At 42.7% G+C, this 12,923-nt stretch overlaps 1 protein-coding gene across 4 annotated transcripts in view; it reads left to right on the top strand.

Moving 5' to 3' along the window:
* STRN3 (striatin 3) overlaps window positions 1–12,923 on the top strand; it is a 113,941-nt gene that overhangs the window by 48,823 nt on the left and 52,195 nt on the right. For all 4 annotated transcript variants that reach the window (XM_089691179.1, XM_089691178.1, XM_089691181.1 and 1 more), the window contains exons 5-6: window positions 4,692–4,871; window positions 10,041–10,170. In XM_089691179.1, the coding sequence (XP_089547305.1) occupies window positions 4,692–4,871; window positions 10,041–10,170 (310 nt within the window). The remainder of the gene's footprint in view (window positions 1–4,691; window positions 4,872–10,040; window positions 10,171–12,923) is intronic.

The raw sequence follows: 12,923 nt of genomic DNA, 5'->3' as shown, positions 1-12,923 counted from the left end.
GGGGAGAGACTGGTGTGTAAACAGGTCTCTCCTGTCAGCATTGAAATGTTGTTTTGTATCTCTCTGCACAGCAGAGAGATACAAAACAGCTTGTCTCTGTAGTAAAGCACAGCACACTGTAAAACACACACCACACAGTTAACCCTTTGATCGCCCCTTCCTGTCATTTGTACAGTGTCAGTGCTTTTCATTAGCACTGATCACTGTATTAGTTTTACTCGGGATGTCAGTGGCAGTCAATTTCCACCCAGTGTCAGAATGCCCGTTGCAGTCCCGCTGTAAATCGCTGATCGCCGCCATTACTAGTATAAAAAAAATTAAAATTCCAGCATATATACTGCCATTTGTAGACACTGTAACTCATGTAAACCAATTAATTTACATGTATTGGGATTTTTTTTTTTTTTTACAAAGACGTAACAGAATACATTTTGGCCTAACTTCAAGGCCCTATTGATGTCCTTCCAGAACCCCGCCCCCCTGTGCACCCCAGGGGTACACATCGGGTGCAGTCTGATCGCTGTGTCCTTCTAATGTGGCTTATCACAGATTGCGGTACAGGGCCAATCACAGTGGTCCTTTACTATGTGATCAGCTGTGTCCAATCACAGCTGATCACATTGTAAACAGACTTTATCGTTATCAGCAGTCCTTTCCTCATGCGCTGGCAATTCTGACAGGTACAGATTGTCAGGGCACTGAACATCAGTGCAGCCCATCAGCACCGCCTCATCTGTGCCCATCAGTGAAGAATAAAAATTACTTACAAAATTTTCTAACAGAAATTAAAGGGTTTTTTTTTTTTTCAAAATGTTGGTCATTTTTTTTTTGTTTAGCATACATGCACACTTGATGCTTAAATTGCATGCATACATGATGCTTAAATTGCGCGCTTGCATACCTGATGCATACGTTGCGTACTTGCATGCTTACTGGATGCATGAACTGTGCACTTGCATGCTTACTGGATGCATGAACTGTGCACTTGCATGCTTACTGGATGCATGAACTGTGCACTTGCATGCTTACTGGATGCATGAACTGTGCACTTGCATGCTTACTGGATGCATGAACTGTGCACTTGCATGCATGCTTACCTGATGCATAATCTCTGCGTATGCATGCATACCTGATGCATAAACTGTATGCATGCATGATGCATAAACTGTGTACTTGCATGCATGCATACCTAGGAAACCAAGTGTACATGCATACATAAGCTGTACATGCATACTTAAACTGCATATTTGTACTTAAGAACTCAAGATTGCGTACTTGTGTGAACTATGTATTGTATAATCTGCATTCTTGCATAACACTGGACCTGCATGGCTCCAGGTTTTCTTGCCTGCATGATTGCCTAACTGTAGACTAACATGGCTATGAACCTGCATCCCTGTGGGACTGCTTAGTTAGGTGACAATATAGTTGCTACATTATTAACTTAAAGGGCCCCAGAAGGTTGAACCGGAGACACAGATGGGCCACCCTTGGGTCCAGTGGACTCTAGGGGTAATCTGGCGGTGTATGCATGTCACGACAGACCAACTGATGTCAGGTGTATCTGGGTTTGCAGCTATTTCTGGTGGTGTAGCTGCAATGTTCTGCGTCTGCATCACCCTTTACGTGCCTGATCTTGCCTAAACTTGGAAGCTAAGCAGGATCAGCCTGGTTAGTACTTGGAGGGGAGAACACCTGAGAACACCAGCTGCTGTAAGCTTTTCCCCTCCAAAATCTGAGATGGTTGTGTTTTGAGAATTATCTCGGGCAGAGAATGCTATGGCAGCGGTGAATTGAGACACTTGACCGGTTCGCAGACCCAAAACCAAACTGTATTGTGAGGTCTATCTATCTTAGATCTCAAGGTACTAGGCATAAGTTTAGACGTCCTGTTTCGGATTGAATTGGTCCATCAATTAGTTAGATTTCGGCTGCCTCACACACTGTCTGGGACAGAACTGCATGTGCCGTCTGTCGGCAGTTCACATTCCAGGTATAGAGAACTGTTAGGGGTTTTCTCCCCAGACATCAGCGGTTGATACTGGGAAAGTGGTCCCTGCATTCCAAGACATTCTTGGCAATCTGCCAGCATTGGGGAAATCTGACTACTGACTTCCAGATTCTACAATGTTAGGTTGTGTCCTGGATGGGAGTCCCATTTGGCATTAGGGGTATATGCTCTGGTAACACCTTAGGGACCAGTTCCCCCTAGTCTGTCTGCCCCTGATTCAACTATTGCTGTGTCCTTTGCGCAGGATGCAGGAGGAGGTAACATTGATAATAGTGGTAGCCTGGCCTAGCCCAGCCCAAGCGGGCTTGATACACCAACATGGTGCGTTTGGCAGGGGGTACTCCTTGGATACTTTCGGTCTGCCCAGACCTATTATCATGGCTCCAATAATGTATCCTGCTTTATGGTTGCTAGGATTGAAGGTTTGGCTATATTAAGCCCAGTTCTAGTAAGATCGGGGGGTTGGGTCCTGTTTTCTTTGCACTGTTGAGCACCAGGAAGCCGGCTTCAGGAAGCTTCCATTACAGGACCTACCATTACAGAATCTAATTTGCCAGGGGTGAACCCAGGTAGTGGTTGAAAGGTTTATTTCCTATCTGGAGGGGAAATTAAATTGACCTTAAGTGTCATTTAGGGTCAGATGTCAGCGCTATCCATTTGTTGTTTCTTACTCCTTGATTCATACTTTGTGCAGGATGTAACACAGGTTTAAGGGTTGGCTGTTTTTCTCCACAGGCCATTGCATCTCACTCTCGTACCTTTTTGCAAGGAGTAATGCATTTAGCTCTGCCTCTTAGGCTACCTTTATGTCATTGGGACTTGAACTTGGTCTTGGAGGTTTTGCAGAGATCACCATCTGAGCCCCTTTGGGAGATTCCTCTAGTCCTGTTGGCCCTGTTTTGTTTTTAGAGCTAATCACTTCTGCAAGAAAGGTGTTGGAGCTGGCAGCTCTTTCTTTTAAACAGCCTGTTCGGGTTTTGCATCAGGATAAGGTAGTGTTGTGACAGCAACAGTTTTTTTTTTTTTTAATACCAAAGGTGGTTTCTAGTTTTTCATCTCAATCGGGACATTGTTCTGCTATCATTCTTTCCTGGGCCTTAGTCAGGAAGAACCTTGCATACCTTGGATATGGTATGCGCTGTAAGGGTCTTCCAGAGATTGAGGCACAGGTCAGGAAGTTGGATGCTCTTGTGCTGCCTGACGGGCCCAGTAGGGGGCAGGTAGCATCCAAGGCAAAGATTTCACATTGGATCTGTCAGTTGATCATTTAAGCCTATGGTTTGAAGGGTAAGGTCCCACCCTTTCGGGTGAGGGCACACTTTATCAGGGGTGTGGGGACATCTTTGGCGATGTGCCATTAGGCATCAGTTGCTCAGATTTGTGAGGCCGCTACATGGGCTTTGGTTCACAAGGTTCTACCAGGTGGCTGAGAGAGCTGCAGAGGACTCTGCCTTTGGCCACAGCATCTTGCGAATGGCTGAATAGGTCTTGTGGGATTGTTGGCTGTAGCTATCATGGTGCCACCCTCCCCTCAAAATGTCTTTTATTGCTTTGGATCATCCCACATAGTCACGAATAGCCTGCTCTGTGTCCTGTGATGTACGATAAAGATTTTTTTTTTTCTACATACTTACATGTAAAATCCATATCTTGGCACCCATCTCGGGACACAGAGGTCCTTCCCTTCTTTGTGGAATTTCATTGCTTGCTATAAAAACTGAAGTACTTGCTGTGTAGGAGGGGTTATATATAGGGGAGGACTTTCTCTCTGGTCGGCCAGTGTGCATTCACCTATAGGTGGCATATAACCCACATAGTCATGAATAGCGTGCTCTGTGTCCCGTGATGTACTCCAAGAAATCTATTTTACAGGAAAGTACGTAGAAAGAAATCCAATTATTGGCTATAGGGTCTTTGCATACTGGGCTTAAACGCTGCTTCTACAGGACATTTAGCTTTTTTGTTTTTTCCTGTAGAAGCAGTTCAATGTTATCTTATGTGTCCAGAAAAAAACCCTTCTGGATTGCGTTTTTGAGAGGAGTTTTCTGGCAGGAAAAAAAACGCTAAACGTGTCTTAAAAAAAAACAAAAAAAACAAAACGAAAAAATTAAACGCTGAGTTTTTTTGTTTTTTTTTTCCTGCCAAAAGAACTGGCAAAAAATGCCCAGTGTGCATAGACCCTTAAGATAAACACTATTCATAACTTGATGTATGTTCACTGAAAATATATAATAATTTTACTTTAGACAAAGTATTAAAAACAGAATGCAACAAGATACAGCAGAGAAACTATATTAAACTATAAAAATACTTGTGTCTATGCTGCCACAGAAATATTGCTGGTAGACCCTTTTCTGTCACCCAATATCCCATGCACTGTAGCTGAAAGCAGATTTTCATGTCTATGAAACTCTGCAGATGTTTACTCTTTGAAAAATCTGTATTCTGGGTCTTTGACGAATGTGATATTTTGGATATATTTCTGATTTTCTGTTTTTCCTCTCGGTAAAATTACTGAACAGACACAAACATAGTCTTTTCAGTATTGGCATTATAGGTTTTCACTTGACATAAGAACAAGTGTGAACTTGTATCCTGCATTTCATTTAGTGTAGATGTGGCTGTGCCATAAAAAGGGTCGAAGATTTTCTGAGTTGCTTACATGTGTTCCCTTCTGCAGGTATCTTCAAGAAGTTGGGTATACAGACACAATTTTAGATGTTCGGTCGCAAAGGGTACGTTCTCTGCTTGGACTTTCAGGCTCTGAGCCAAATGGCTCTGTTGAAACAAAGAACCTAGAACAGATACTCAATGGAGGAGACTCTTCTTCACTGAAACAAAAGGGACAGGAAAACAAAAGGTAATCTTAAACTCTGTTGTACTGCTGAGCCATTTTAGGTATCTGTGTGCGCTTTTGTGCAATTTAGAAGTCTGTCAGCAGATATATATTTATTCTGTGAGCACGCATGTATTAGATGCCATGGTATGAGATACCATTTCTGAACCATTAAAGGTAAACTAGCATTTTACATTTTTTCATTGTTCACATAAACAGGCATTAACATACATCCAAATGAATCAAGGAAGCAGTAGCTAGTTGCATCAGGCGATGTGCATAATAGTGAAGAATGGAACTTCTGTACAAGACATTGTTAGCACATAACACGCAAAATATATTCCTAAAATAGAATGTCCGTTTCTTTTTCACTGTCAAATTGCTTATTACACTTGCCTGCCAGCAAGGGAATATGTAATGTGCTAAAGGGTTGAGAAGGGGGAGCATCAGGGGGACTTCCAGACCCCGGCCAATGGGGAGCCCAGGGCGGCAAAGGATGTCGGAACTTGTAGTGCTCTCATTCACAGAATACCAGTCCATTCGTAACATGTTACATGTCACACCCTGAATATGGGTGTAACATATTATGAAAGGTAAACTTGTCCTTTAAGTGAGCAGATGGTTAATATGATTCAGGTCATATTGGTTGCAAACCACATGCATATGAAGTAGGTTACCCTTTTTTCCCCACAAAGCAGGTGTATAGGCACATGCTGCATTTAACTGGTGACAGGTCAGTGAAGACCTATGCTGTTTTGTTTGATTTGTGTTAATGTACAGTTAGCCCTTGGGGTCTATCCCTAGATTCACTGAAATTAGCTAAAGGGATCAATTTTCAGACTTTAGACCACAAAGCGAAGCAGTGGGGGGCAGTGCCAGAAAACATGCAGCAGTGTTCCTGTTTTTAGCCTGGCATCTCCATCGGGTACTCTGGACATGTCGTAGGATTTTATGAAAAAGCGATAGGACCCGATATTACTGTGATAGGAATTAGTAGCTCTGTTTGAATTGATTGAGGACCTATGTGCTAAAGTAATTGTTCTAGTGATGTGCACTGAGGTGAGGGGTTATCTTTACTCGAATTTCTATTTGCAGATATGAGGAGGTGGCGCGATGCCAACTTTTAAAACTTGGATACTAGTTTATTATACAGAATTGAACATAATAGGTCGATATAGTTTAACCACTTGAACACCAGGCCTTTTCTGGCATCCCTCCCACCGCTTGTAAAAGCAATCCAGTGGCTTTTTAGCTGCTAGGATTACTTTTCCAAGAATGTGCTCCTCCAGCTGTAAAAAGATACCAGGATTATGCCTGCAGCTGCAGTATGGGTACATCGCCTGGCGTTAAGTGGTTAATGTCTTGGCCCACATTTTATTTTCAACCCTTAGTCACCCTAATGACCCCAAGAGTAAAAATCAAATAAAACAATGGGCTGAATTGAGTAATTTAAATCTTGGGGTCACAAAATGTCCATTGAGGGACAAATCCAGGGCAATACACAGCATTTTGTCCAAGACCAGGGCAAATATGGATAGAAAGAGATAATGTATACATTGTTCTTATTAGCTAGCTGCAAAATGATGATAAAATAGCTTCCTTCAGGTAGGTTAAATCACTTAAACCTGCCTTGTTGCTAGGAGGTTGGGTCACTCCAGGCTTATGCCCCCTCACCAAAATAAGAGTGAGCTCTCAAACTAAGCTTAGAGCTATTGCGACAGGGCAGGGAAAGTGCATGCGAGGGGGTTTGATTTGGCTAGGAGGTTCTTGGCAACATCCTAGCAACAAGGTAGGATGAGTTGATTCTCTGGTAGTTTTTCAGTCTGGCTTAAAGTAGTTGTACACTTCAGATATATGAAATATGAACAAAGCATGTCCCTCTATAGTGTGTACTTGTCTCTATCCAGAGCACTGTCATCTGCCATTCCTCTATCAGCATGAGTCTGACAAGTTTTCCTGATGCCAAGAGAAAAAAGGTGACAGGAGGGGACCTCCAACAGATTGACAGGCTTGGCTCTGTTCATGTGAGCTGTGTGAAGGGGGTTGTGTCCCTTCCCTCTAGTCATCCCTGCAGAGCTGTCCTCACTGAGGTCTGCAGAGTTTTTCTGCTCTACCCCTTTTTTTCTAAACTCAGACAAGCTTTATAAATTCAGCACCTTGATCAGATGTAGAGAAGAGAAAACAGCCGATTAACAGGTACAACTTATGTAAGAGGATTTGCTTTATCTCTGTGTATCACCTGAGGCTAGTCACTTCACTGGATATATGGACACACATGTAGTTTTTTTGGTAAAGGTGAACTGACCCTTAAACTGTTGAAGGCCACAAAACGCCAGTTTTCACATATCCGCTATAAGTAATACAGCTGCCCAGTCTTTGCTGCCACAATCATTTTATATTTAAAGGTTTCAGATTTCACAAAGTTGTTGTAAAGGCTGAAGGTAAAAAACCTTCAGTCTGCAGCTCCCCCATCAGCCCCTTCCCTAATACTTACCTGAGCCTGATCTCGATCCTGCGATGTGCAATTCACAAGAGCAGTGGCTCTCCCAGGTCTCACCCTCATTGGGTGAGACACAGCATCTGCTGTCCATCACAGCCAGTGAGGAGGGAGTGCGTTGGGCAGGGCCGCACTGTGTGTGTCTTTATAGACACACAGAAGTGTCTCAGGAGCGAGCACACACAAGTGCACCCAGAGAAAGCAGCTTGCTCTGTGGGCACTCAGTAGGGGGGAGGAGCCAGGAGCACCAGTGGGGGACTTTAGAAGAGGATTAGGGCTGCTCTGTGCAATATCAGGAAATGTTTGTATCACTTTAAATATTCATATGTCAGTACAACAGTTTATTTCTTTGAATTTGAATGAAAGGCTGTAATTCGTTGTGTTTATACTGTCCATAGGGTTCATGCGTTCTTTGCAAATTGTAAGGTTGTCTCCACATCCAGCAGGTATTGTTATATGGATATATTATGTAGCAGAGACAGGCATATATCCTATCTAAGGATTATCCATTTTCTCAAGTTTATTCACTAATTAATAAGCTTAAACAATCACTTTCTATTTCAATAGATATTTTCGCTATATTGTATTTAATTGCATGTGCAAATTATAATGATTTTCAGCTTATTGTTACTTTGATCCTTTATCATGAGTCATTCATAAAAGACAAGCTGATTCTTTGAAATTAATTTACCCATTACCTGCGTGGGTGTGCTCTGCATATTGTATGCCTGCCAGTGTAGGGGACTCTACCACACACCTGTGTTGTTTGCTTAGAAGTCTGACCTTTCCTCACACAGTTGGTGAGTTCGCTGTGCAGATGTTTAAAGTGATAGTAAAGGCTCATGTTTAAAAACAAAAAATAAAAAATAAACATGTTATACTTGCCTCCTCTTGTGAGGTCCCCTGCTGACACTCCTGGCCCCTCCCTCTTGGCGAGTGCCTCCAAAGAAAGCCACTTGCTCTAGGGGAACTCGGCCCCGCACCCTCTCTTTCCTCACTGGCTGTAAATGACAGCAGCGGAGCTGTGCCTCAGCCAATGAAGAGGCAGAGACCTGGGAGAGTTGATGTGCTCTTGCACATTGCCGGATCGAAATCTAGCTAAGGTAAGTATTGGAGGGACTGCATGGGCACTGTATACTGAAGGTTTTTTAACTTCATGCATAAAATACATAAAGGAAAAAAAACCTTTAGCCTTTACAACCACTTTAAGAGATTCCTGTATGTTCTCTAAATCTATATTAAAATACATTTTATTTTTTAAATGTACACATTACTTTTAGAGAATCTACAAAGTGTTTTGGTTTTTTTTAACTTGTATTTTAAGATTATTCTCTTCATTGGAATGGTCTGTTATAAGATTGGCTAAAATGTTTTGACATGTACACTATATTGTCAAAAGTATTGACACCCCTCCAAATCATTGGATTCAGGTGTTTCAATCGCCTCCATGGCCACAGGTGTATAAAATCAAGCACCTAGGCATGTAGACTGCTTCTACAAACATTTGTGAAAGAATGGGTCGCTCTCAGGGGCTCAGTGAATTAAAGCGTGGTACCGTGAAAGGTTGCCACCTGTGCAATAAATCCATCCGTGACATTTCCTTGCTACTAAATATTCCACGGTCAACTGTTAGTGGTATTATAACAAAGTGGAAGCAACTGGGAACAGCAACTCAGCCATGAATTGGTAGGCCATGTAAAATGACAGAGCGGGGTCAGCACATTCTGAAGCACACAGTGCGAAGAAGTCACCAACTGTCTGCAGAGTCTATAGCTAAAGATCTCAAATCTTCGTGTGGCCTTCAGATTAGCACAACAACAGTGTGATGAGAGCTTCATGGAATGGGTTTCCATGGCCGAGCAAATGCATCCAAGCCTTACATCACCAAGATGCAATGCGAAGCATCTGATGCAGTGGTGTAAAGCATGCCACCACTGGACTCGAGCAGTGGAGATGTGTTTTCTGGAGTGACAAATCACGTTTCTCTGTCTGGCAATCCGATGGATGTATCTGGTTTTGGCTGTTGCCAGGAGAATGATACTAGCCTGACTGCATTGTGCCAAGTGTAAAGTTTTTAGTGGAGGGGGAATTATGGTGTGGGGTTGTTTTCAGCGGTTGGGCTTGGCCCCTTAGTTCCAGTGAAGGGGACTCGTAAGGCATCAGCATACCAAGACAATTTCATGTTCCCAACTTTGTGGGAACAGTTTGGGGATGGCCCTTTCCTGTTCCAACATGACTGAGCACCAGTGCACAAAGCAAGGTCCATAAAGACATGGATGATCGAGTTTGGGGTGGAGGAATTTGACTGGCCTGCACAGAGTCCTGACCTCAACCCGATTAGAACACCTTTTGGGATGAATTAGAGCGGAGACTGCAAGCATGGCCTTCTCGTCTGACATCAGTGCCTGACCTCACAAATGCGCTCAAGAATGGTCAAACATTCCCATAGACACACTCCTAAACCTTGTGGACAGCCTTCCCAGAAGAGTTGAAGCTGTTATAGCTGCAAAGGGGGGGCCAACTCAATATTGAACCCTGTGGACTAAGACTGGGATACCATTAAAGTTCATGTGTGTGTGGAAAGGCAGGCCGACCAATACTTTTGGCAATATAGTGTATATTGTTTTTCTTTTCTGAAGGAGCATTACCCATACAATTCATTTTGGCAGGTGTAACATTTATGGTCTTTCCTGTAGGAACTCAGGTGATGTCCTTGAAACCTTTAACTTCTTAGAAAGTGCAGATGACAGCGATGAAGAGGATGAAGGAGACATTATAGAAGAAGTCACTGATGGGAAAGACCAACGATTAAACAAAAAACACAAAGTGAGCAAAAGTTACCTTTTGTATTATGCTATAGCAATTCATACCGGTGTATGTTGCTTTCCCCAAAAAAGGTTCAGGTGCACCATTGGATGTACAGAGGTGTACGCTAATGTGCAATGTGACACACCAGGCAAGTGTGGACCCTGCCTTAGGGAAGCACATTTTTAAAGTATTGTAACTTCTACTCTGCCAACCAGAGGCAGACCTAACACACAAGTCATTTCATTGAAGCATGATGATATGTGGCTTTTTTTTTTTATTATTATGGTGTGTTATGTCATTTGTGCTCATTTGTAAAAGGTGTTTTTAACCAGCTCGGTGTGTTACAAACTCCCACAAAATCTTTAATGAAGTACGGAGGGTGTGCATAGCATGCCCTATGCCTCTCTCTAAGTGTGGATTCACACATGTGCGGTGCTAACTGACAAAGTAGTTGTAGTTGCGTTTCAGGTCAGGTTTAGATCTGATCAGGTCAGGATTTTATCCTGTTCACAACGGAATGACGTGCAATTCAGAAACATTCCTATAGAAATCAAATGGCCTGTATTCACACCTGTACCGGAGCGCACTGCCCACAAACCTGACAGGACTCTTTCTCAATTCGCACTGAATCCACACTCCGGCTGCACCAGATATATGTGATCAGGCACAATAGAAAGCAGTGTTCTTTCACATGTCATGCCAATTGGATGTGGTTCAAAACGCATCCAGCTACATATGTGTGAAACGGCTCACTGTTTTTAGTGGCAATTTCTTGTTAAAATGGTAGCGGGACTAGCTACTGCTGCCAAACATGACTTTCTGAACAGTGATGTAAAGTAACATGATTGCTACTTTGTATTCACTGTCAATTGTATGAAAATCAAATAGACCTTTGATGTGCATATGAAAGCAACCTTTCAAGTGAAGTGAAAAAAGCAGCTGTGTGTGTGATTTTGTTTTGTGTTTTTTTTTTTTTTTTTTCTGTTTTTGTTTTTTTTCTTTGAATAAATGTGTCACACAAAAACAAATTAAAAGGACAGGTTCACATTTAGCGACATGTTATTTGCATGTTCAGGGTGCAAAGTTTTGCTAAGCACTTGCCCCCACCCCCCAATTATAGCGACCAGGGATCTCAACACACACACACACACACACACTTCATTGCGATCTGTGACCAAAGAAACTACAAATCCCATCTGGCACGGTTACTTGCAGTTCTCAAAGGACTGCGAGGGCACTAATTAGTGCGCTGTATAGTGCCCTCATGTTCCATTTATGCTTCCTATAGCTAAGTAACTGACAGCCTATATGAAAGTACAGGAAGAGAACAGATTCCCAATTGGATTTATGTCTGGACTTTGACTGGTCCATTCTAACACATGAATATGCTTTGATCTAAACCATCCCATTGTAGCTGTGCCTGTATGTTTAGAGTCGTTGTCCTGCTGGAAAGTGAACCTCCACCCCAGTCTCAAGTCTTTTGCAGACTCTAACAGGTTTTCTTCTAAGATTGTCCTGTATTTGGCTCCATCTATCTTCCCATGAACTCTGACCAGCTTCCTTGTCCCTGCTGAAGAAAAGCATCCCCACAATGTGATGCTGCCACCATCATGTTTCATGGTGGGGATGGTGTATTCAGGGTGATGTACACCCCCCCCCCCCACATAGCGTTTTGCTTTTAGGCTAAAAAGTAACATTTTGATCTCATCTGACCAGAGCACCTTCTTCCACATGTTTGCTGTGTCCCTCACATAGCTTCTCGCAAACTGCAAACCGGACTTCTTATGGCTTTCTTTCAACAAAGGCTTTCTTCTTGCCACTCATCCATAAAGGCCAGATTTGTGGAGTGCACAACTAATAATTGTCCTCTGTGGACGGATTCTCCCACCTGAGCTGTGGATCTCTGCAGTTCCTCCAGAGTTACCATGGGCCTCTTGGCTGTTTCTCTGATTAATGCTTTCCTTGCCTGACCTGTCTGTTTAGGTGGACCGCTATGTCTTGGTTGGTTTGCTGTTGTGCCATTCCATTTTCGGTTGATGGATTGAACAGTGTACCGTGAAATGTTCAAAGCTTGGGATATTTTTTTATAACCCAACTCTGCTTTAAACTTCTTCACAATTTTATCCCTAACCTTTCTGGTGTGTTCCTTGGCCTTTGTGATGCTGTATGTTCTCTAATAAACCTCTGGGGGCTTCACAGAACAGCTGTATTTATACCGAGATTAAATTACACAAAGTTGGACTTTGTTTACTAATTCGGTGAATTTCAAAGGCAGTTGGTTCCACTAGATTTTAGTTAGATGTATCAGAGTAAAGAGTGCTGAATACAAATGCACACCACTCATTTTTCACATTTATTTGTAAAAAATTTTTTCGAAAACCATTTATTATTTTCCTTCCACTTCACAATTATGTGCCACTTTGTTGGCCTATCATATAAAATCCCAATAAAATACATTTACGGTTTTGGTTACAAGGCGGTGATGGCGGGCATTATGACTGACGTTGGATCTACTGCGGGGGACATTCTTTTAGTTTTTAGCTTTTTCTTTTAATAAAGGACTTGTCAAAGACCGTGTCCACTTTTTTTTTTTTGCACACTACACTTTTTGTGAATGTGTAGGGGTACCATACTCATTCAGTTGGTGGGGCCGGGATCTGGGGGCTTCCAGGTTCCGATAAGCCCTTTGCCCGCAGACCCCCACAGCCACCGGCCAGGGTTGTGGGGAGGAGGTCTTTCTCCCCATCAACATGAAGACAAGGCTCTTTGGG

The sequence above is a fragment of the Staurois parvus genome, unplaced genomic scaffold, assembly GCF_062004578.1.
Source record: "Staurois parvus isolate SC_StPar_1 unplaced genomic scaffold, SC_StPar_1.0 ptg000553l, whole genome shotgun sequence".
NCBI classification, from domain to species: Eukaryota; Metazoa; Chordata; class Amphibia; order Anura; family Ranidae; genus Staurois; species Staurois parvus.
This window is presented reverse-complemented; position numbering and strand designations above follow the sequence as displayed.